At 42.1% G+C, this 25,946-nt stretch overlaps 1 protein-coding gene across 4 annotated transcripts in view; it reads right to left on the bottom strand.

Annotated features, from left to right (window-relative positions):
* Window positions 1-850: 850 nt before the first annotated feature.
* Window positions 851-25,946, bottom strand: part of pcdh19 (protocadherin 19) — a 59,656-nt gene continuing 34,560 nt past the window's right edge. For all 4 annotated transcript variants that reach the window (XM_037540487.1, XM_037540488.1, XM_017698451.2 and 1 more), the window contains exons 4-5: window positions 24,320-24,492; window positions 851-3,513 (exon numbers count right to left, since the gene is read on the bottom strand). In XM_037540487.1, coding sequence (XP_037396384.1) covers window positions 2,951-3,513; window positions 24,320-24,492 — 736 coding nt within the window. In that variant the 3' untranslated portion in view covers window positions 851-2,950. The remainder of the gene's footprint in view (window positions 3,514-24,319; window positions 24,493-25,946) is intronic.

Here is a 25,946-nt window from a genome sequence, read left to right as displayed (position 1 = left end):
TCAAAGGAGCATTTGATTTTGTAGTCTTTTTGCCAACGTAATGGCCACTTAGTATAGAAACAGAAATAACCATCCATTTACAAAGGCCACTTCACACAGTTGTCTTGATATTGTAAAATACCACTGTACCGTAATGGTGGAGAGCCACTGGCTATTCATAGCCCATTTCACTACAACTTCTTCTCCCGAGGGCCTTGTGACTGGGATCTATTTTGACAGATCTGTAGCATCATGTTTCTCTGGGTGAGGATCCAAGGAATAATGTATTTGACAATAATGACATGTATCATCCACATTTGCTAATTAAAGAGCCCAGCCATTTGAAATAGACACTCCTCGACTGGATCGCTCCCCAATGGCAGTTTTCTTTTGGCAGCTTTTATTGTATTTAATGCCCACTTTCATTTAAATTCCTAAAATAACAGAATCTAGAGATCTAAAAATGATGTCACAGAGCTATGCTAATCAGAGAGGACCCCCTGTGCCTGAGCGGAATCTTAATGGCAACTTTCAGATAGGGCTTCAGCAGAGCTGCTCATTTTTATTTGATCCTGATAGCTGTAATAGTCGTTGCCATGCACATTATCATATCATTTTCACGAAAGTTTTCAGTAGATATTCAGATCACATTATAGCTTTTAATGAATTATGGCAAGACAAAAGATCATTTAAGAAAGGATAATTGCAATATGCCACGCTCTGGTCATGCTCATTACTTTCCAACAATGCACGTTCACTCTCTCCCTTTCCAGTCAAAGCGGATCTATTCCATTATGAGCCATTTGATGGCAAATTAAAAAGAGTGTGACGAAAACATGCGGCACTGATACAATCAGACAAGGAGACAAGATGGAGAACATTTAATAGTTTAATAATAAGCTGCAGTATACATTCAGTGATAATTCCGTTTTCATGTTGCCAGAAGCTGTTGGTGAGACCAGCAAAAAACATTCAGCTACAAGGTCTATATTCGTTGTTTGCATTTAGCCTTTTAAACCATTTGTACTTTCCACGTTACTAAAACATGTATTGTAAAGCAGTCAGTCATCCCATGATGCACCACTGATTTTGCTTCTCAAGACCATTTGTCTTTTGTCCTGCCGATTCCACCAAATCTGTGTAGTCCTGACCATGATATATGAACTTCACTGCATCACTGGCCTAGTCATGACTTTTATAGATGCTGTTCAGATTGGTTTGGTTAATATGAAGCTTTTATCAATGAATCATACTGAGAGCCTCAATCAGCACTTCACAAATGAGTGGAACCACCTTTACTTGCTTCAAAAGCTAGTGCGACCCTTAACCTTACTGAAAGATTAAGCAACAACCTCTTATCTTGAACGCTTAATGTTTGCCTTGATTCTTTTTTCCTTTTATGGTTTCTTTTGCTATCTCACTCTAAGCTCATTGTACTGACACACTACTGTTGGTGCTGAAATTGCTTTTTTTTGTCTTTTTTTCTTTTTTTTGCCCACACAGAAACTTGATGGCACAAGAACTGACCAATAAGAAACTCTTTTACAACAAGGACCGCAATCAACAGTTGCCAGGGGTAACACAGTGAACGAAAAATCCAAGATCAGCTGAAAACAGAAAGCAACCATAGTCGATAAAAAAGCAAAATTAAAAAAAAAAAAAAAAACAGAAAACAAATGCCAGTTAATTTCAAGTATAACTTACTGATAAAATAACTACACAGCATTAAATATTCTCATTGTACATTTTTAAATTATTTATAAAATATATTTTGGCATATGTTTTTTTCCTTTTGTGTTTGTGTAACAAACGCTACTGTAGCTTTAGTTGAACACCAATGTTTATTTTTTTGTTTGTTTTTACTCTTGCAACAAAACATTAAAGGGATTGTCACATAACAACAGGTTATTAAAAATGATAATAGTAAACCCTATACAGAGTTTCACATAGCAAGACGTAAGTGACGACCCCTTCTATCCTAGCCCCATAGTCAAAATCCAAAAAAGTACAAGACCAGAGCACAAAGTTCTAGTAAACTGTGCTCCACTGGCTACAATCAAGAATGGGCACAGGAGATTTCAAAAGCAAAGAGTCTGTTTTTTTTAATATATATTTATATCTTGGTTTGAAGTCTGGCGGATCTGTTTCACCCTATACCAGTTTTTCAGAGGACTTGAGCTGATAGCAAGAGTTCGTTTAGCTCCATCAGTGATAACAAATAAGTACTTTAACGACCTCACAGTTTTTCATGTACATTTTTTTTTGTCAAACACTGGAATGTCTTGAGGGAAAGAGACAAGGGTTGTCTTATCAGATGACTGAGGAGGTGCAGAAATGAAATGAGATCCTGGGAGTGCTCCGGGGCACTCGTGCTGCCAGAATTGGGAGAGCTGGGCAGGGCAATGCAGCACCTAGGAAAGTTCTTCATGGGGGGAAAAAACGGAATCGTTCTCTTTGGGAACGATTGGACCATTGGCAGCCGATGCGGACTGCACACCGACGAAGGCAATATCAGAAAGCAGTCTTATATGAGTCTTAAAGGCAATGACTGTACTCACGTGGCCCCACTGGTGCGGCCAAAAGGTCTTTTCTCCTTTATGGGTTACAAAAAAAAATAAAAAATCGAAAAAGCTAATCAGGGCAGGGTATGTCATGCCACGCAGCAGTAACCAGCCTGATAACCGATAGTAACCAGTCTGTCCACGCATTGACATAGCAGGAACGAAAAAAAAACAGGAAAAACGGACAACATGAACTGATGTTACTACAAAAGCCACGGCGACAGTCCAATCATCGCAAACACATTTCCAGTCTAGTATACTCCTTGGTCTTGCAGCTATGTCCTAATGAAAGTATGCTGTGCTGCAGGTGTGTGTCGCTCTTTCTAGCCCAAGCTGCATGACACTTCCTAACACCCATACACATACATACAGGGAATGGCGTGTGCGCTCTATGTGCATGTGCAAAATAGTTAAAGCACGATGTCCTTCAGGCGCTTGCTACCGGGAGACTCTTTCTCTCGGCCATCCTGCAGGAGTGTATTGATCTCCCGCATGGCTGGCTCACTGTCCTTGCCCTCGGGCTGCCGCAGCAGGCTGTGGTTTGCGATGCGTTCGGCGTCCCGGCACTTTAGCGTGTTGTAGGTGGATGGCGCTTTGGACTGAGGGCTCTTGAGGTGCACAGGAGACGTGATGGGGCTCACAGCCTCACGCCCGTTACCCGCCTCGCGCACGGCACCATTGGCTTTGGGGCTGCAAACAGACACTGCCTCGCCTGTCCTCTTGCCCTTCAGCTCGCTCCCTCGCTCCTCCTCCGGCCCGTCCTTGCCAAAGGTGGCAAAAGTCCTTTTGGTGGTGCCGCAGTCCTCATAGTGAGGCACGTCTACGGTGGTGGCCTCGATGGACAGTGCAATAACATTACGGCCATGCTCGGGAGACTTTGCTCGTGCTGGCATCGGCACGCGGGGCATCCAGCAGCGGTCCGAATGGCCCAGTATACGACACTCATCTTGGCAGTGGAATCCTTCAGAAGGATCTGGGCAAAAACAGGAAAGATAGTGTTAACCCTTTAATGCCCTCAGAAATAAAGGTTCCTAAATGGTTCTCGGCTTGAGGGTATGTTTTTGTTAAAAAGGCTAGCAACTGGTATGGAAACTTCATTCACGCTATTAAAAGTTATTACTTTAAATGTTTGCTGTTTTCTTCTTCCTCACACATACCATAGAAGTACAGAAAATAAGATGGCAAACAATGTGGCAAGCTGAGCAGCTCCACTCCAGTGCCATTGTGGGTAATTTCCTTTCATGTGCTGTGCCTCAGCACTATGTTTTTCACTGCCTCTCTATGACTTTAGCGGCACTAAAGCTGGAAGTCTGATGGTCCTCTGATGTACCAATTAAAGGGTGCATTGTTAAATCAAAAGTCCATTTCCAACTAGTGAGTAATTGTTCCTCTCTGTATCCAGGCTTGATGAAAAGAGAGTTTAAACAGTGCAATCAGATATTTCAGTGTGAGGGACAGTGGAAAAGTAGCACCATTGTTGCGCAGTGAACATTGTGCTCTGTCTCTGTCATCTAACTGGCAGTTATAAATATGTAATGATGTTTTAAAGCTGTTGTGGAAAAAAAGAGATTTGTCTGAGCCAGTATTACTACAGTCATGCTTTGTTGTATTGCAGGGAAGGGCTTTCAAGTTGATTTTTGTATCATTACAACAACAAAAAAGCCTGGCATCCTCGCTCAAGTTGAGAAGCTGTCATACCCCCCACCCCCCACCCCCGTTTTATTTAAAAGAGATGCATCGCTAATATTCAAGGCAGCACTTTTTTCATTAGCAGTCTGCTAAAAAAAAGCTTTTTCTGCAGTCCTTTGACTCCATACATATTTTATTATTGGCCATCTGGACAGATAGCCCAATAAGGGCATTCTATGTTTTAATGTTTATGAATACAGACAAACGGTATTTGCATAACTAAAGCATTTGCTTCAGCACTGCGCTTTCTGCAAGTGTAGTGTGCACATTTATGGTATATAAATGCTAAGTTGCTCCAAATAAACAAAAAAATGATTTAAGGGGAAAAGCTGTCTAATGCTTTCTAACAGCGCTCGGATTAGCACATACTATATACGCATGGAAAACCACTTGATATAAACCCAGGCATTATTTACTGCAGTAAGCTGCACTCTACACCATAGACAACACTGGCACAAAGACGTCAGTTTCCAGATTCCCTATGAGTTATTATTGGCGAATCTGCCAAAAGGTTGGAGCTTTGCTGCAATCAAGCGGCCCAAGGTGACAGACATGGGTCTGTGGGAAGAATTTACATTGACCCTGCTATACGTTTATATCTGGCACTCCCAGCTTGGCAGAACGCCCAATTAAAATCACTAATTACCTGATTTTCCTGCTCTATTTGGAGCATCTATGCTTTGGGCTACAATCAATATTTAAAGACCATAGATCCTGCATCCCAGCATTCATTCTTTTAAGTATGATCTGATGAGAGTGATTGATGGATGACTGACTGATCAGAAAAGGAAATGACTGAACATCCACTCATGACCATAGAGACGAGTGGAAAAAGAGGGCCAAAAGGGTCTAGTAGCAGGCAGAATGTAGAAATTAAAATGGAATGGAAAGTAAGGCTCTAGATCGACCAAGGTTGGCTCAAGTGGCTCAAATTTAGCTCATAATTACCAGGCCCTGTGAGCACACACAAGTCCATGGCATGAAAGGGCTTTTCATCACCAAAAGTCAATGTTATCACCATAGCAACAAGGGTGAGCCTCAGCATTATCTATACATACAGTTGCAGAGACTGGTTAGCACACCTGTCATAGCACAATGTTTCTTGCCAAGATGCTTCAGTCAAATGAATGTGCTCCACGCTCGGCAGAGGCATGGATTTATCTGCATCCGGTACATCAATATGTGGCACTTAAAAAAAAGATTCAAAACGTTTTTAGCTCCTGAATGATCAGAGCGTAATAAAAGTCCAATTTTCAGAGTTCTTTCTTTAACCTTTACATAGAAGGACATGCTCATGCAGCAAAGTTTTTTTTTCTTCCAATGATCCTTTAGGAGGTCTCCTGGGGAGCGATTCGGTTGGAAATTACATCGTTCTGAAAGCCGAACGCCATTAACAGGCCTCTCACATCCTCCCCTGCTTCATCCTCACAACTCACAGATGTTTCTCTCAAAGGTCTGCACTAACCACATAACAAACGGCAATAGAACATGACAGCCTGTCGACCCCTGACGAAACTGAAGCTCTTCCTATCTCTTTTCGCCTGCTGAAAGATAGAAATATAATGACAACAAATGAAGCAATTAAACGTTCAATGTGGCTGATCTTCGAGTCAGGCCAGAAAGAGAGCAACGCAGGCAGAAGACACCCCCTCTCCCCAACCCTGCCCCCCCCCCCCCCACCCCCTGCAGAGCACAGCTATTGAAAGTCATCAGGAAAATAAGCTTGCCAATCTGTTCCGGGAAAAGACTTAAAATACAGTCCAGAGCAGTATGTCAGTGGGAACATTTTCTATCTAGGATTTAATACCTATTAATTACCGACATGGTTCTGGGGTTGGGGGCGGAAGCCGCCAGCATTTCCACTGTTCCAGATTTTGAAACAGACATAAAGTCGACTTGCAAAACAGAAAACAAAAAAAAAAAAAAAAGAGAGAAAAACACAAGCATCCAAGCCCCACAGCCCTGCTGACAAATCAGAAATATTGCAGTTTAATTCTGAGTTGGGAGCACGAAAGAACGCCCTGGCTTTTGGGAACACTTTAAATATGTATACGCAGCTACGCATATCTGCCGAGGCTGAGGAATAATAAATATTGCCACTTCAAATGTAAAAGGTGAACCCTCCCTGATAGAATCCACCATGTTCTCAGCTTGTAGTTACCTTGAATAACATCAATTTACTCCAGCCGGGTAGAGGAGCCCACCTGTTCCCCGTCAGATCAGACCCCTCTCGTGAATTCATGGCAAGCTGAAAATAAACCTTGGGCTATGGATTCAGCCCTTCCAACTCCATCAAAGTGAAGTGTCAGGACCTGGGGTCACAGCAGCTGAAAAGTGAGAAGGGAAGGAAAAGGCAGAGCGGGCGGAGGCCACCCTCCACTTTACCACGGCATGCTCCACCCTTAATAGTGCCTCAGAGAATTTTTTTTACTGTGATGCTGTTATTTGTTGTCATAAATGTGGCTAAATGAAATAAATCAGGAGGAGGCAGAATCTAGGTTCCCCAAACACTAACGGAATGGGTTTTCATTTGGAAAAAAAAATCATCCAGCCCTCTTTGAGACGCTGCCAGACTTTTCATCTTGTTTGGCAGCTAATGTGTTCCTGCTTGGAGAACATGTTTTGTTTTTCCTCCAAAAATATGAGGTGAGAGCTGGAGGTCACAGCGCTGATGTAATCCCGCAAGAGGACCGAGGAGATGCTGAAAATTCTGGACTGGTCTACAAAGGGCAAAGGGACTAAAAACACATGCATGCATGTAACTGTAATTGAGAATGTAATTACAATCAGAGATATGAACCCTATCACTACTCAGCCACTGAATATTTACAAATATGAGCTAATACTGCATCGTACAGCATCACACAATGACTGGCCACTTTAGTAAATATTGCATTTATACATTTTGTTCACTTACCATATAGTTACACTTTATAAGCTGTACAGTTATAGACAGTAGTCCATCTGTTCCAGTGCATAACTTTGTTAGCCATCTTTCACCCTGTTCTTCAATGGTTAGGACCCCCACAAGACCACCACAGAGCAGGTATTATTTGAGTGCTGGATCATTCTCAGCACTGCAGTGACACTGACGTGGTGGTGGCGTGTGTTGCGATGGTATGAGTGAATCAGACACAGCAGTGCTGCTGGAGTTTTTAAACAGATCAGTGTCACTACTGGACTGAGAAAAGTCCACCAACCAAAAATATCCATACAAGTGCATCCTGTGACCAATAATGAAAGACTAGAGGATGACTAAGACAGACTGTGCGATATATAGCTGTGGAGTAGCTGACACTGAGAAAAAGAAACAGAAATAGAATAACATTTGCAAATCAAACAAAGGAGCTGCTGGTGTTCTCAGAACAATGAACTGGCAACCCCAGACTCCAGACCTCAATATCACTGAATGTGTTTGGGATTACTTGGATTGTTAAAGGCTGAAAATTCAACTGACCTCTAAAAGAAAATCCCAGCAAATTTCTTTGAAAGACTGAAAAAAAGTCTCACAAAAACAATGGAAGTAGTGTGGACACCCTAAACACGGAAAACAATTACAAATTGTATTTAATTGTTGAGGCTTTTGTGTAATAATCATTTTATGTGGTCTTTCCCATAGAACTTTTTATAGTACTTTATATAAACTCAAGTTGTGCATTTAGTCCATACCGATATACATTCTCAGATCATTTTATTGATGCAGTTCAATGCCATTTGCAGTCATTTAGAAATTACTTGAAAAATGTTTTCTTTTTTATTTGTTTATCTCTAGCCTACTGTGCATTTAACTGCCTGCAGAACATCATGTGGGGACACAGGTGTCAACATCTGAGCTTAGTCTGTGGCAAATACTTTTGTATCTCTGTTTTCTTCCCCATGTCTCTCTCTGTTACCTGCCTGCACTGTTCTCAGCACCCAGCTGATGAAACAATACATCTGCAGGTGGCTCCTGTACGAAATAATCAGCTCTGGGAGTGAAGGAGCAGACATCAAGAATGGCATTTTGCTTTATTTCTTTCTCTGGGCTGCAGGACTGCTGCCAATAAGGGTGGAATGAGTGCAAAACTGGCAGAGCATTAATCCGTGTGACCTCTTTTAAGAATGACCCGGTCCAGGTCAGACTCGAAAGATGGACGTTTTTCACTGCAGAACAGTCTTTAGACCTCCCTGCCAACTTACTGCTCTGAGGCTGCTGCTCTCAAATGACTTTTTATCTTCATTTGCCTGTCTGAGCAATTCATCCTGAATTATCTAGATTGTATCTGAATAACTCAAGAGCGATCGCTGCTAATGACGCTTTTGTTTTTAATTGTGTTCTGGAAGACCCGACAAGCAGTAGGAATGCAACATTTAGTCACATTTAGTCAACAACACTAATGACGAAAAATGTCAGCATGGATTTTTATTGTCAAGGCATAGTTTACACATGGTCATTTTGACAGATTGCAGGACACTACAGGAAGTGCTGGGGGCAATATGGCTTCTGTTTTTTCATTGGACCATGAAAGAAGAAATTGTTTGCTGCACAGGCAGAACTTTGAATGATGACAGCAGCAAATGGAGAAGAACCAAAAAAGGCTAGAATGTCCAGAGAGTGCAAGTTTTTCACCCAGAAAGTAACAGCATGGCACAGTGCAGCATAGCACTGCTTTTTGAACAAAACCTTTTCTCCATTTTTGTTATTTAATTTTTGCAACCACATCTTTATGTATTAATGCCACAAACACAGCCTCAAAAAAGTCCGGCTACATATTTAGGTGAAGATATGTTGACAACAGTAGATAATTCACTTACATCCCTAGAAGGCACGTCCATCACCAAATTTTCACTGAGTACTCTTGAAAGAAAATTCTTTCAAGTGCCCGCAATTTTTAGATTCATCCGTTCAGAGGGGTCCAAAGCACAACTGATGTCACAAAATGATCTTTTGCATATTTTATGCAATTACACAATTCCACCAGAGAGGTTTCCAAATCAAAAAAATCTTGCACAGTGTAACTTTAACTTGCATTAAAATGTAAGATTTGTATTTTCCTTTTCCTGGAAACATATTGTTTTAGAGATACAAGCAAAGAAATGCATTCATTGCAACACATCAGTGATGGATGTAAATAATAATAATAATAAAAAAAAGTTGTGTCAGCTAACACTAGTTAGCAGATGAGTTCTTTAATTGAAATCAATAGCTTAACCAATTACAGGAATAATCCTTAGCTGCAGCCCTAGTGAGCAGGCAAGTGTCTTTTCGTGCGTGATGGTGACCCAGGGCAGGGCTTGGGGCCTTGTCGCCACTCTAATGTTATCACTGGCTGCCACGCACCGCCTGAGACGGACTAGGCAAGCGCCGGGGCTTCCCACGAGGGAGAGTCCAAGTGCTGCTGTCATCCTAGCCAGGCATTTCAGTCCGCGTGCAATAAATCAGCCGCGAGCCCTCAGCCCTGCGGGACTGCAAGATGGAGTGTGATGGTCTTGTTTTTACAAACAGTGGGGGAGGCAGCATCACCGAGCAACAGAAGTAGCACTCAGAGCGGGGGCTTTACCATCTAGAACAGTTTCCCTAAGCCCCCCTCCACCTGCTCCCTTCCACTCTCCCTCTGCTCCTCAATGCTGTTCCCTTCCTGTCCCCATACATCTGCTGCACTCTCTGCTCATTCTCTCTCTCACTTTCCTCTCAGCTACAGACCTTTCAGCCCAGTGACCTTACAGCCCTGCTTTTCCTTTCATTCTGCAGTCCAATATTAATTATTGAGTATATTACGCTCCCCACATCGCCCTGTTAAAACCACTGTGCAAATCAAGTCTTGCAGTCTGACTCTATGTCTTAGCATTAGTACCAGTCAATTTATCAGGAAGTGAATCACTGTCTGGTCCAGCCAGTGCTGGTGAGTGTGTCTGACAGCCAGTCTTCTCCATGAAGCAACACTGCAGCTCCTCAAAGCTTATCACACACACTAACAGTTTAACTTGTAACTGTGCTGCTTAATTATTTATTTATTTAATTTCTCCTACTCCATCCCGTATTGCTTTCATAAGTTAATTTAAAAGCTACCAGTAAATCATACCAAATTTAGCACATATTTCCCCACCCTCTGCTCGCTGGCCCTTTCAACTGTGTGCGCACACCTTCTCTAGCTGGTCCCCGTTAAAGGATGAATTCTTAAAGTGGTGTTGACAAACAATACAGCAGCTTTTAAATTGGTACAAACAGCATCTGCTTAACAGCTGTGTAACTTCGCAGGATGAAAAAAAAAACGCATTTGCACTGCTGTCTATTAATCATTTTGTTGCCGGATTGAGCTGTTTTGTTAAGGGGGAGGGGGTGCAAGCCAATGGACTGCTTGTCGCTGTCATTATGAATGTAGCCTGTAGTAATTGCACATATGTGGGCAGGTGGGTGGGCACCAGGATACTAATTTTATTTCACAGTGAGGCACCTTTCCATACCACAGCATGAAGACCTCCATGATGTAAACTGCTGTAGCTGCCTCTAGCAATTTGCAGTTTACATTTTATACACATGGCACACTTAAGGCACTTTGAATGCATTTACTCAAAAACACTAAAACAACTAACATATAACATATGTCCAAAAAGTCCTTCTAATTACTGAATTCAGTTATCCATTGCTGACACAGGCATTCCAACTGCATGCACATAGTTAATCTCTATATAATCTGTATATGAAAGCACAGCTAATAGAACAGGAGCAGCAACACATGAGCCCAAGGTCACCATGCCTGATGCCAAAGCATTGGCCAGAGGGGTATAAAGCCTGTAGCAGTGGAACTGCTTTCTCTGGAGTGATGGACCACCATCAAATACCCTTGGGATGAGTTATAATGACCTCCAGAGCTAATAATCCAACTGCAGTACCTAATCTCATTGATGCTCTTGTGGCTGAACACTATCAAATACTCACAGCAATGTTCCAACATCTAGTGTAAAGCCTTCTCAGAAGAATAGAGACAATTACTGTGAAAAAATTGTGAAAGGGAACAAATTCCCTGTGAATAACCTTGATTTCTATTCAAATGGCCAAAGGATACTGTGTTAATGTGAAATTGCAATGTACTGTAAACCACACAGATTCTTTAGGGAACCAAATGTGGTTCTTCTATGGCACTGTTCCAAAGAACCTTTTCTGGCACCATTATTTTGAAAAATGTAGGTGCTATAATAGGATCTGAGGGTTTCTGAGCAGCACTGTAGTGTTACTAGCAGATTTATGTAACTCTAAAAAATGTAACTAATTTCATAAATAAATAATTGTATAAATGAATGAATAAAGCACACCATGGAAACTGCCTCTGTTCTCTAGATTTCAGAGGGAATAGCCAAGGAGCTCCATGCCTCACTGCCACTGTGAGCAGTTGAGGTGAACTACGAGGAGATTTCCCCAGGGTAGGCTACACATGGACATCACTGCAGTGCTGCTGTGCAACCATATAGCCTTCAGAGCTCTCTAGAACATGGACTGAGGAATGGCAAGAATGTTAAACCCCCTACTGTGTTCTGGGTCAAAACTTTTCAGGTTTCACACATATACACACACAGTCCACAGGAAGTAAATATTTCTCATATGAAAGTATAATCCAGGCCTAAACAATAATCCAGTGCCCAAATAACATGGCCTTCATCCCCCTATGAAATTTGGGGTAAAATGGCATCTTGTGGGCTCCAGTGAGTGAAAAATTAATAAAACTCTGTCAATTTGACCCATAGCCTAAAAGTTGTGAATTTATTCATAAAGTGATGTCATCACAATACACAAATAAAACATCTGTGAAGTACATACTTGTTAAAAAGTGATAATACAATATAACATACAGCTCCTTCATCCAAAATAGCAACTGAAACCCCCAAAATATGTCTCTAAAATATGTTTGTAATGAAAATTAAATATCATATTTTAAGGTAAATCAGGTAATTGTGGAGAGTAAAACACAATAAAGTAAGTAATGTACAAGTTGATAGCTAATTAGGCAAGTAGGGTCAAATTAAATTATAGAGTAAAATATGTTCCAGGGCTGTTTTGAGGAGGTCAAAACTGAACTGCCAACATCAATGATACAACCGATTTGCAAACATAATAGGAGGGTTAATGCAGGGTCAGGCCATCCTCTTGGAAGGCAACAGAGGAAAAAAAGGACACTGACACAAAACAGGATTTATGTTGCTGTTCCCTTCATGGGTCCAGGAAATTGCAGCCTCTTCCATTAGGCAGGGACGAGTACAGAAGAAGCCACTGTAGCAGTGCTCGAGCCCCAAGTCCACTTTTCGATGGCGGCCCTCACATTAACCTGACTCACAAAGCCAGCAGGCTCTACATCATGAATGCTGAACCAGGCAACCTGGACGCAGTCATGGGGACAGACTCCTTCTATCTTTCTCTCTCTCTCTCTGTCTCTCTCGCTCTCTCTTTTTTTGTCTGAGGGATTGGTTTTGGAGGACATCTTTAAATACACTGTAACAAATGATGCATTCTGTGTTTAAGCCTGACCGAGCTATCTAGCTAATTTGCTCAGAAACCCTTGAGTGTAAGAGAAACGAGAGGGACAAAAGCAGTCAGTAAATTACATCTGTGAGGGGACGAGCTGAGCTTTGGGGGTTGTAGGGGGGAGGGGTGGTGGGCTGGAGTGGACTGGAGGACGCATTGGCTGGAGAGAATGAAATGATCTGTGAGAAGCGCGCTACTGAAGTCACTGAATCTCTCTGAAATCTCCAGGGTGGCAGCCTCAGTTAAAGCAAGACTTCTCTATTATGGCTTTTATTTGTTATTCATAAAACCAGCATCTAGCTGAAAGAGTGTGAGTATCTTCAGGGCAGAGGATGACAAAAAAAAAACAACAGATCAATTGGTGGAGGCCTGTGTGATTTATGTTATTTTTTACTTTCCCGGGCCTTTTACCCAGATTCCATTCTTTCCTTTGACCTCCCAAGCCTTACAACATAGTACATGCTCACAATATAAGATGAAGAAGCTACTATGGAAAGCTAATAGGATGGCAATTACAGGATACTTATCTAAATGAATTATTCTCGTATCTACATATATTTTTCTATTATTCTATTCTTAGTCCCTCCAACAGTCATTATAACCACTTAAAATGTACCCTACCCTAAGGATTTAACTATCCTTATATCCTTTCACACAGTGCAATGTGACTTCCTCTTCCACTATTGTGCTCATGATTTTTTTAATTTTTTTATAGTAATGTCTTGTTTTATTTGGTAGGAATAAAGCCAATACCCAAGTGTCTGTCAGACGGATTGACATAAACTCACCTGGACATGCTGCAACCTCAACATCTAAAATCAATGCACCTTCCTCTCAGCAGCTGGGCCTCAAATGCTTTAGTGGAATACTAACATCTCTAGACTGCTGCTCCCAGTGAGGCACACGCAAGGGGCCCAGCCTGCATAGACTGTGTTACATAATTAATGCAATGTACCTTCTTATTCGGGCATGTTCAGTCTATGCCATCCTCAGCCACGTCTTTTATATTCTGTTTTATCTCGTTTCTTGAGCCTGCCTATTATGTCTCTCTCTCTCTCCCTTTTTTCTCATTCCCATACCACTTCCCCCATCCTCTTGATTTATTTATTTATTTATGTTCGTGGGGTTTTTTGTTCTCAAACTTCCTCCAGCAAGAATGCAGGGAAACAGGACAATGTCTACTGTATTTTTTTTCTTCTTCTTTGATTGTTCAGTCCATGCACTTAAAACATTTGAAGGCTGCCCTTCCTACGGGTACTGCAAGAGTGGAGTGTGGAGCTGTGCTGCACATCATACTTTGGCTCAAATCTCCCTTGTTTCTATGTACAGCCTGGCCCCTGTGAAGTAGCTTCTGCCTGGGAATGAGAAAGCCTTATAGAGTTAAAAGGAATATGATGAACATGCAGGCATTTGGGGGGAGGGGGGAGGGTGTTAGGCGGGGTTAAGTGCAGCTGAAGTCGCAGCAGTCTTTGCATTGAATCAGGCCTGGTCAAATGCTAAAAAGTCCCTTTTGTCTCCCACCAAAAAAGGCGTGCATATTTTCAGAGGATTCAGGCATTATTCACTGGGGAAAAGCCACTTTGTGGACTCCCAACCCCCATCTGCATCAGAGATGGCAAAGCTGCATCCACACCTCTCTGTGTTGGTGGACAAGGCCAGAAAAGATTTTTTAGCGCATGGACAGGCCTAATTTAATGGAGTGAGAGAAGCTGTAGGAAAAGAGCAGCGGATGGTATCGACCACTGCAGATACGAGTTGAGACTAATGAAGTTATTGTTTGAACGGGTCTGCCCGTCTTTGGCAACGAGAGAAACGTGAGGGTGCCAGAAGGGGTAGGTGGGTTTACATGCCGCACAATATGGGCTGTGCAGCCGCGGTTGAGAAGTAATTGGATTTCCCCAATGTCTGTGCCCACTCCTGGCCGCACGCTGGGCTGTGACATTAAATGCCCTTATCTGTGGCAGGAGAATAAGACAGAGCACAGAGGAGAGTCACTCGTCGTTTGGAGTCATGTTTGCTGTCCACTGCCTTGCCATCACCACCAAAAGTCCTTATGTTTAAGACTGCCTGCTCAACAGCAATCTGGATAACGCCTCCCGGATATCTATGGTCAAACAAGTGCAAGTTCTTATTTACCTGAATGAGGAGAGACCTGTAAACACAGAACTGCAGGCCAGGTTAAGAAAAAAGAGCCCATTGCCTTTTTGGTAGAGGTAGAAGCTGGAAAAAGACATCCACTTTTTTTTAGCAATACACTGCAAAAAATAAAATCTTGGCAAATGAAATCAACTTACATCTAGTAAATATATCTAATAATTCACATTATCAGACTGTTGTGGGGATATTTTAAGATTATCTACTTATTTCTTTTTTTTCTCATTTTTACATGTTTTAAGTTGACAGTTATCTTTGTATCCTTCAAGCAGGCAAGATTATCTGTGAATATGAGATAATTTTACTTGATAAAATTAAATAAAAAACATTTAGAAATGAGTTCTATAAAATTCTAATATAATTATATCAATATCTAAATGAGATGTATTTGATATATCAACTAGATATAAGATCATTTTTGTCAATAATCTTTTTCAGTGAGGTACCAGTGTAGTTCAGTGGTTCAAGTTCAGTTTCTGGCTTTAACCAAGGTGATAACTTGTCTTCATTGAAGGGAAGGATTGCACTCATAGTTCAACCAATGAACTCACTTTCTCTAACTCTTGTAACTCCAAAACTGCCATCTTGACTTAATTGTCGCAAGAGAGTTAGGCTTGACACATTTAACCTGGAATGCTATACCCCTCTCTTCCAGTAAAGAGAGATGTGCTTCAGTGGAGAGAACAGGGGGAGTGTGTGTGTAGTGTGTGTAGCATGAGAAGAGTGCACAAAATACCATAAGAACTAGACATTGTTAAGGACACTCGTGTCACAAGAGCTAATAATCCCATATGGCAGGAAATTAAATTAGACATCCATTGTCAATGTTAAATCGTATCAGTGTCAGCTGAGATTGAGATTGAGACTTATTAGGTTTCCTACTTTAGATCTTTTCTGATGTTAATGTGAGTTGAATAATGAGAGAGCATGAAGTTTTCATTATTGTGATGCCTATTCTTTGACATAAAAAGACCAAATGCTCTAAATCTCCTACTGTGATGTTTTGATGTTCAGTCCTGTATATTGTGTTGATCTCTCAGTCCCCTCCCCCGCCCCCCCCCCCCCCACACATCCTTTCTGCCCATATCGATGCATTCCACTGCAATCTCCTTTTTAATAGACAGTCCATGAAATCTGGGTGCATCATTTGTAAAAATGAGGTCTTCCTCTCAGTAAGCTTAACAGTCTGTCTCCCCCATTACTTTTTATCCTTTTACCTCCCTTTTTAAAGGCTTGGGGGCAAGGGCCTGAGACCATGAACCTGGAGGAACGACTGAGTGCAATCTTTTGTAGCCTTGAAAACAGAAAAAAAGAATCACAGAGAGGAAAATATGATGCATTCCAATGGCCTGCTAAAAATGCACAGCAGATTTTCCTTCATAGGGAAAAGGTTGCATAAACTCAGCTGAGAGAACATTGCTTTGACTGAGGGGGATATTTGCATATGAAGGTTTGCTGAGTGAGATGGAGGTGAAGTCATAAACAGGCTTGGATTTATCAGCTGTAGTCACAGAGGCCTTTGGGCAGTGGAGTGGGATGGGGCTCAAGCGGTCCATAGCAGTGCTGATACTGGCTCCTCTACTTTAATCTTTCATCAGTAGGCGATAATCTGTCCTGACTGAAACCTTTTTTTCACTTTTTTGTGTGTGTGGGGAGGGGTTTAGTGAAAAACTACTGTTAACCTGCTGAGCTTATCCAGGGCATGATGAAAGACAGTACTGAGAGCACAGAGGCAATCAGTAGTTGGAACATGTCTGTACACGTCACCACTTCACTCAAACCTCTAAAGGTAGTGATTCAGCTGGAATGATAAAATCAATTACAATCAAAAATAGTAATAGACAATAGTATTTGCTTATTTTTGGCTAATGTAACATTTTTGGGTTGTTCTGTAATTCTGCAAAAAGGCTTGGTGTATTGTGTATATTCCATGATTTGTACATATATATTTTTCCTTTTAAAAAATAAAACATTCTGTACCAAAATAATAATATCAATTTGGCAAAATTAGCACTTCATGAAGCACTATATCTAGGCCTGTGCTGATAACAGTGTCCTTTAAATCAGGGCAACCATTTGGAAAATAGCCATGGTACATGCTTCAGTTGGGGAGGTATCGTTTTCCCTCATTGATGTTTTACCGTCACTAGGGGCTGTTACCACAGTAACTTGATTAACCATTACCAATCACAGGCTTAATTAATCATTCACTCATTGTGAAGTAAAGGATTTGTACCCCTTAATATCCAATCAATCTCTTGCTTGAAACACACAGCAGCTGTGACATGTCTGTGCTTGGCATTACTTCAATTTTAAAGGAAAACAGGAATTTAAAAGGACAAAAGGAATGCGATTTGACTCATAGACTCACACACGGTTTTACCTGCTGGATCTTGCATCTTCTGACTTGTCTACATATAACATTTCTGCTAGAACATATTTGCATTCCATGGGTTTTAAAGTGACTTAACATTTTAAATCATGGAGGATGAATATGTATGAGCACGACAGGCTACGGAAAGACAGCCCAGGGCTGTAAACTTTAGTTTATGGTTGTAATTATCTCGGACAAGGAGGAGCGAATATTTTACAGCAACAGTTTTAGAGGGGTTGGAGTGGGGGGCATTGCATGAAAAAGAAAGGCACCAAAATAAGACATGGGAAAAGGGGGAGCAGGAGTGGATGGGAGCTGATAAAAGATTTTTTTTCTGAGTGAAGAGCTCCAATATATTATGCAGGAGGCTCCATTTTTACAGAAGGGTTAAAAGAGAAGCACACGCACTGCTGCAGTGATAGAGTCCCTCAGTCTCTGTCTCTCTCTCTCTCTTTCTCTTTTTATTCCCAGCTGCAATGATAAATGTGTCTTTGTATTCCAGACAGAAAACTGCCATCTACAATGTACTTGTCAGTAGACAGGTGATTTTTACCCCCCCCCCCCCACCCCCCTTTAAACAGTGCGGCGTGTATGTAAAATCATCTGCCTTGAAAGAGAAAGCTTGAACAGTGAAGAGAAAAAAAATAAAACAATGCTATAAACAGACATCTATTGCCAAAGAACATAATGTGCGCAACAGCTTAGTGTGTCTTCGCTAGGGCGTAGGTGTATTTGTTTGAAGGTTTTCTCGTGCGTTTGCATTTTTTTCTTTTTAGCGAGTGCACTTTGCCGTGGCCATGCGTGTCCCTCACTTATTGGCCCGTAAGCCAGGATGAGGAGCGTGTGCTTTAGCAAACGGAGCTGAGCCGCTCTGATGGGAGTTAATGGACTAGAGTAAGGCTTGCTGTGGGTGCTGTGGGCTGCCTGCCAGCAGGGATCTCATCCCGGCGTCTATTACACTGCTTGCCCACTGATAGAGGCTCAGTCCAATCCAATCCCTGTCAAATGGCAAGAATGGGGGAGTGAGGGTCCCGTCAAGCTCTGTCCCACTGCTGATCAGGCTCTGCTGAATCACAGTCAGCCCCACCTTCAACTCTCTCCTTAACTCTTCCAGTTTCTCTCTCTGTCTCTCTGTACTCAATGTGCACAGATCTCAAGGTGATTATTCAATAGCAATGATTTTGAAATGTTAGAATCGATTACAGTTGATTAGGATTATATTCAAGTAAGCCCTGCATTTTTTTATTTACATAATCAAAAATTCAGGCACTTAAAAATAAAAGTCTGTATTCTGCTACTGTGTAGATGCTGTGTTCCTCCAGTTACAATGTGTATTCAGTGTACATTCTGAATAAATGAATAGGAAAAGCCTTTAATTAGAGTAGAAAACAGAAAGCCTTTTTTCAACAGAGTATTTTAAGAAATAATCCAGAAATGTACGAAAATAATCAAATTATATTGTGGTGAAATTCCTATATAACCCTAACTAAATAAAAAAATATGAGCTGTGAGGTCAGAACTTTACTGCTAGTATTTAATTCTCTTGTTTGAAAAAAAACCTACAGGCTGATTAAGAGTGCTTAGGATGAGACCTTGTCTAAAGTGTAGGGAGGGTCTGGTTACAAAGAGCTCATTACACGTGTGGAGAGTGTCCAAGAATTCTCCACTGGGACTGCCTTTGGTTCACCTCTCTATTAGTTATGTTCTGGTTAAAGCCCAGCTGAGGCCAGAGCATAGCTGGCCTCATTCTACCCCTAAAACCCCCTCGAGACGGAACTGCCCCTGGGCCTTATTACCTGCGGGTTTGTGTGTGCGCACGTGTGTAATTCTGCTTAGTGGATGGGAAAGACAATCTGCAGAGCAAAAAAGACACAAAGACACTAAAACCTTAATCAGTTCAGACCTAGCTACCTTCTTCCGCCTTCTCACATTATTCCCTCGTCTCTCAGTCTTTTATCTCCCTATGGATTACTCTCTATCCATCTCTGTATCCATATTTCTCTCTATTGCTCACTTTCATTAAGCATTAAACACACACACTCTCATTCTCTCTCTTGCTAGCTCACAAATTTACTTTAAATTGAGGAGCCGACGTACTTTCTCTTTCTCCTGGTGACTCACAACCAGCACAACATTACCTCGCCTTAATCTCCGCCTGAATGCGCAAAATGAGCCTGATGCTATGGTGGTCTAAACATGATAAATTGAACCCCCTTACATATGTGTTCAACAAAGAGTTGTGATTTAGCCAGGTTTCTGCAAAGTTTATTAACACGCCTTCCACCAGCCCGTGTCATGAATAAGCAATAGGATCCCGAGCCGTTACCCTTTTTTTCTACTTTTTGTCTCTTTCTTTATTTCTCTCTCTCGCTCGCTCTCTTATTCTTTCTCTCTCTCACTCTCGCTCTATATATCTCATTTCTGTCTCTTTCTCTCTGTGTAGCTGAAAGCAAGGATTGTCTGGAAAATGAGCTGTCAGCTGAGGGTTTGCAATGAGATACATCAGCCTCATTGCCGACCCTGAAAAATAATGAACTGCTCATATTTTTTCCCCCCTCCCTCAGATATGTTCAATACGCTATCCATAACAAGTGCAGAGAAGATAAGCAGCCCACTCCTGAGCTGATTAGACCTGTTCAGTCTGTTCAGAAGGGAGGGCGAGGATGTGTGGGGGTTGGAGAGACGGGGGTCCAGGGTCTGCCATTATAACAATACAATTCGGACATTTGTGTGATTATCTAAGATGCTCTGAGAGAAAGAAAGAGAGAGAGGGAGAAATACCTCAAGGCCAAGCATGAGAGAAATTCCATACAGAAATTCCAGCAAAATGTTTCCTCTTTTTTTTTTTTTTTACATTGTTAAAGTAACCAGTGGATAACTAAGTCTCAGCTCTTTTTATTATATCTTACTGAGGTTATATGGGGCAGCATTTAAATAGAAGCATACCATACCCTCAGATAACAAGATAAACAATAAATAACAAGATAAAAAAATCACACCAACAGAAAAACTCCAATAGGTTCATTTAGTATTTTTCTTGAATGACCTCACACATGTATTGAGATGGCCCAAACACTCTATGTGCTATTTTCAACTGAATTCAATTGAAATGATGCAATCAGACAGGAATGCAGGGAGTGCCTAATGTCTGATTGAATCAAATGTTAATGTTAGTTTGAAGGAGAATCTTCTGTACTCTTGGGGATATGGTTCAAAGAGAAAAAAAAAGATTTCAACCTGTCAGGGATGCTTTCTCTCCTTTTCTCTTTCTCTTCCTTCCCTGCCTACTCCTCAGACTTGTCTCTCTGTCTGCTCCCAGGTTGTCAGCACAGCCCTCTCTGCCATTGCTGTCTTGATTTTGACACCTGCCAGCATTTTCATTAGGTGATCAGAGGGCTGCAAATTAGAAATCTTCCCTTATGTTGAATTTGGGGCAAATCTTCAGCATAGGCATGAAATGTGAGTTCTTGAGAACAGTAGGAGAGAGGAGTCGAAGAGAGAGAGACGGAGACTCTTGAAATCAATTAGGAGGCATGGAGCCCTGCTGGGTGTTGAGTACTGGGGGGTGGTGTGGAGTCCTGGGGCAGAGGAGGAGATACATGCCCACAGGGACAGCAAGATTGATGAATAAAGGACTCCTGGGGCAAGGGACGACCCTGAGTGGAACATGCTAGAACCCAGCAACTGCAAATTGAACTGCTAAAGCTCCTAAGCATAGAGAGAGAGAGAGAGAGAGAGAGAGAGTTTGATGATGGTCTCTGCTGGGGTGCTACAAATAGCCTTAAACCAACCTCCATGCATTTTAAAGTTAGCACTTAACATATGTGCAAAATTCAAAGGCCCTGTTAGACACTGTCCAAAGATTTAGCAAGCTAACATGATCTTAGGGCTGTAGAAAGAGTCAGCTGTGCCTTGTCCTCTGTTACAGCAGTGGTCCTCAGGGGAATCTCTTACAGCCTCCATGATGTATAATTCAACAAAAGCCAGCTTTAAACACAGGACAGGCTAGACCAAATCCTCTCCCTTATCCACACTGTCACCCATTCATCACATTTTATCTCCCTGCTTTCCAAATGGGCAGCACTGAAAGCCATTAGCACTGTTTCATTACCTCTGTAGCCCTGACACAGCCTCAGAGTAGCATTCAGCCACATTCCAGCAGAAAGGACAACAGCGTCTCCGCTGAGCAAGATGGATGCAAATATCTGCAGTGTTTCTGACGTGCCATACCAGCCTCTGTAAACTGCCGAGGGTACCTCGCCGGGAAAAAAGGGGCTCAAACGGAAAGAAACAGACAGAGATGCCGGTAATAGAATCAAAGTGAATAAAGGAAGCGTTTCAGAGGAAGTGTGTGTTTTGTGTATAGAGATTACAGCCTGGTGAGTGCTTTTTCCCTCATTGCAAGCCATTCCCACACTCTTCTCTGACAATGGGTAGAGCGGAGGAGGGGGAGGGGAGAGCGTCTTAAATCAGAGGTAACGCTGCGTCCCAAGTGCCAACGGTACCTTGTGAGAGTTGTGAGAATAGTAAACATTTACATGGCAAAGAAAACCCCAGGAAGCGAAGGGAGTTTACAACCCTCTCTTTCCTGCCTCTGTTTCCTGAAAGAATTGGAAAAAAAAAAAACAAAAAAAAAAAAACAAAGAGGAGGCTTTGTGTCTCGACTCTCTGTTTGTGTCCTTTGGCAATTGCTGTTTAAACTCGTTTCACTGTATCAGAAGACGCAAACTGTAGATCAGAGCGAGTCCCATCAGAGGCAGCTAAATGGCTGAGGATTTCTGATTTCTGCGAAAGGCCGTGTTTGTATTCCCACTTCTGCCCTGACTGGGAATACTGCCTGCTGTTTGTTTCCTTTGAATCCATTAGACTTGATTGTCTAAATGTATTATACCAATAGTGTCAAATACTTGGCTTGTGAACTCTGACTTTACACACTTCTTTTTAACACAGCCAAATGTGGTAAAATGGCCAATAAGTACAGGAGTAACAGTGCTCTTTAGCAAATTGTTCTGCAGAGACTTGGGAAACTGCCTTATTCTAGGTTTTCAGAGATTTAATTGTGCTTTGTACCAGCAACGTCCATATGCTAGAAAGCCCAGTGCACACCTTGGCTATATAATAACTGAGATTGTAATGGAATAATTCCATTTCTGCTGTCATTACAGTTCTGCATATGTAAAAGACCTTCTGGTCAATTCATTTAATAATTTTTAACCAGTCTCATTACTGCTCAGTCAGTGCGCTGCCACTGAGACTCTTTTAAAGACAATGCAAGTTCTGGCTCAAGTGAAGGCATTTTACAGATATTCATTAGGACAAATGGCCTGCTCTTTGGCCATTGAAGAAGAGTATGATAGAACATATGGGTCCATTAGGACCTGTTATTTATCACCCTCTAACGCCACTGGCCAAATTGGAGGCGAGTACTGTTGAAACTGTTGCTCACTGCTCATAGTATCTGCTTTTTATTTTCACTTCCCGCACATCCATCTGATTCAAATCAAGGCAGTGAAAAAAAGCTGCCTTGGAAAAATTCATCCACACACTAGAATCTCCACTGATAAATCAACTCTTACAGGGAACACACAGACTTACTGAATCACTTTTAGAATTGGTCATTTTGACTGGGCACATGTAATAGTCCATGATACACTAATACATCATGATTTTTAATTACTTGAGAAACAGCCTAGAGGGTGTGTCAGAGTGTGGTTTAAAGGAGCCAATGCTGTTTTTTGTGTGCCTGAGAAATAATTAAGGCCAGCAACCAATAGCTGTTGGACTCACTAATTATGCTTCATTGTTGTGTAATGGCTAGAAACAATCCACCATGGCAACCTGGATCCTTGATTGTACATCAGCAGCCACCTCAGCAAGTCTAATGACATTCAAACAAATCTGCTGATACATCCGCCACATGCACATACAGCATGGTTGCCAGGTAGCCACCAATCCTAAGATTTATCAGGAAGAAAAAGACTGGTTAATTATCCAGCTGGAATGAGCCATAGGGCATCTGATCTGGTGCAAACAGAATCTAATTAGTCCTTCTGCCAGTTTCATACAAACCCAGGATCTGTCTGGATGGAGAAAAAAAAAATACAATTTGTAAATAGTTTTGTAGCTGAGCCACTCTGTTTTTGTAGCACTATCCTCTCTATTCTTCATCTCTCTCTCATTAGCCTATTCTTCCGCAGGCAAGTCAGTAAGATGAGAGCAATGAAAGCAGAAGGCAGTTATACTATCAGGCAGGAGTCAGGACATGGCCAGGCTTGAGTGTGGCTATTCGGATTTTAATGATCTCAACTCACTCTAAACGTTTTTCAGCTCTGTTTGGCTCCTCTTAACCGAATGTCAAGTTACTCTTGTCATTCATGGAAAGTAAACTCATTTCTGTCGTGCATAAATGCAGTTTTCCCTGTTGCCTCTTAAAAGCCATTGCATGGATTCTGTTGATCTGAATCATGGAGGAAGATCAACGGCATATTTAGCATGACACCACAAAGAAAGTCAAGTAATACAACAGCTCTGAATCCCTGTCTTTTTTGGTCTTAAACCCTTTCTTTTATTCTCTGCAGAGCCACTCCTCATCGCTCTCTAACCTGGGATCAGTGAGTGGCAGAAGCTGAGAGCGAACATGACCTCCTACTGACTCCTGTCAGTAAACTGGATGTCTTCGTAAATGGGAGTCAAAAAAGACACATCAACATTAATTTCCCACTGAATGAAGGTCTGAATAATGCATGAGGGTGTGTGATATGTAGATTCTCCACCTTCAACCTTTATCAGCCTAATTGCTGTCACTCAGGCAGGTCCGAAGCCTGTTGCCACCGACCACCGACATGCTTCCTGTCCATCAGTGATGTTAGCTGGGCCTGTATCAAAGCCTGACTGGGGGAGCAACAGCTCCTACTACATTAACAGAGGAACTTCAAAGCACAGGGCTAAGGTGTGATTCAGTCTGCAGACATCTGAGGCCTGATCTACCTTCAGTATAATGGACTGGTAATGGGCTGTACTCAGCCTCCTGACTCTATCACTCTCTCTCTTTGCTCACTCTCTTACCTTGGTCTGGTAGCTGGCAGCTATTTGGAGGCACGGTCATATTCAGCACATCATTGACAGCTGTATCAGCATAGTGGCCCCTCTGCACGTCGTGTTCACTGTCCGTCTGGTCGCTTTCCTCGTGCCCACTGTCCTTCAGGCTGTTCCCCTCCATGTCCTTAAACGTTGACGTGCTACAAGGTGGAGGAAGCGAAAGAGAAGATGTAGATTTACTGTCTTGTCGCGTTCCGTCTGATCCTTTTCTTTGCCCTGTGCTAGTTTTATGCCTTGTTTTGGGTCTGTTTTTTTAAAAGGCAGCCAAAGCCTTTCACTGCTGATGGAACTGCTCTGTCTCGGATTCAGCTCTGGGGAAAGGTCGGAGTTCGAGGTCCTACGCTTTGCCGTTAGCAGATGCTGCTGAAAGTATTGAGGGTTATTAGACTGATGGGTCTGTTTCTGAAAGAGCCTTTGAAGCGTCTATTGAACTCACACTGGGTTTTTTAAACTGCCTCTGATTGCTTTTACGGAAGCCTGTAGTAGTCCCAAAAATTCCTAGAAATCTGAGAGGCTGTGGGCAAATGATGTACTTCTGAGAACAAGAAAGCAAGATGGAGGGGAGGTGGGGGGATGTGAGGCTGGCCATCGACAGCTGCAGTGCACAAGCCTGATTTCCCTTAATTTGATAGCCGGCCCACTGGAACATATTCTGATTCAGATGCAACAGAGGAATGGAAATGAATGTGTACAAACATGCACACAAACAACACACTCACACACACACACACATGCTGTGGCATGCTCTGAGAAAAGAGAGAAGGAGGGAGGGATAGAGAGAGAGAGAGAGAGAGAGAGAGAGAGAGAGAGAGAAAGGAAGGAGGTAGGCAGCCTGCTCCTTTCCCAGGTTGGCCATGAACGCACTGCAGTGGCACTACTGCAGACTCTGATTTTATCAGTCTAATTGCACCTGTCCCAGTCCACAGGGCCCTGAGGGGATTTTTCTTTGTAGTGTGCTGCAGAGCCTGCACTTGAATAGTCTTTATTTATGTAAACACTGGAGGAATTTTTTTAGAAGACAAAATTGCTATAATGGGTTTTAAAAATGTGGCACTGCCTCTTTTTGTGTTGACTAGAATGTTCTCTTGCTCCAGGTAACAGAGGAACTATGGAGTCCAGCCACCAGTACCACAGCCACGAAGCCTATGGGCAATGAACAGCTTTCATTAGACATGTCTGCATGCCAAGCTACTCTGTCAGCCCCTACTCTACTTCAGGTGGACTCAAGGAATGCTGGCCAAGTCCTTTCAGGACAACTAGTTCGTTGTTCTCTGTTGTTCTCTTCTCTAAGAGGAAATAACATTACCTTTCTTCTTATCTCAGTGGCCTTACAATGCCCTGCCTGTGTGCACCAAGACAGCAACCACTGACTTTCCAGCCACACACACACACACACTTGAAATTCCCCTAGATTCCCCTGACTGATTAACTCAGACATCAGAGTGCTTTAATGATCCAAACTGCAGCTTAAGCTAAGGCTTTAAAATTCTCTAACATGCAAACTACATACATGTTCATAGGGGATTTGTTGGAATTATTTATGGTATTAAAAATGAAATATTTGATGCAACTTTGGTTAAGTATAAATATAAAA

The sequence above is a fragment of the Pygocentrus nattereri genome, chromosome 8, assembly GCF_015220715.1.
Source record: "Pygocentrus nattereri isolate fPygNat1 chromosome 8, fPygNat1.pri, whole genome shotgun sequence".
Lineage (NCBI taxonomy): Eukaryota > Metazoa > Chordata > Actinopteri > Characiformes > Serrasalmidae > Pygocentrus > Pygocentrus nattereri.
This window is presented reverse-complemented; position numbering and strand designations above follow the sequence as displayed.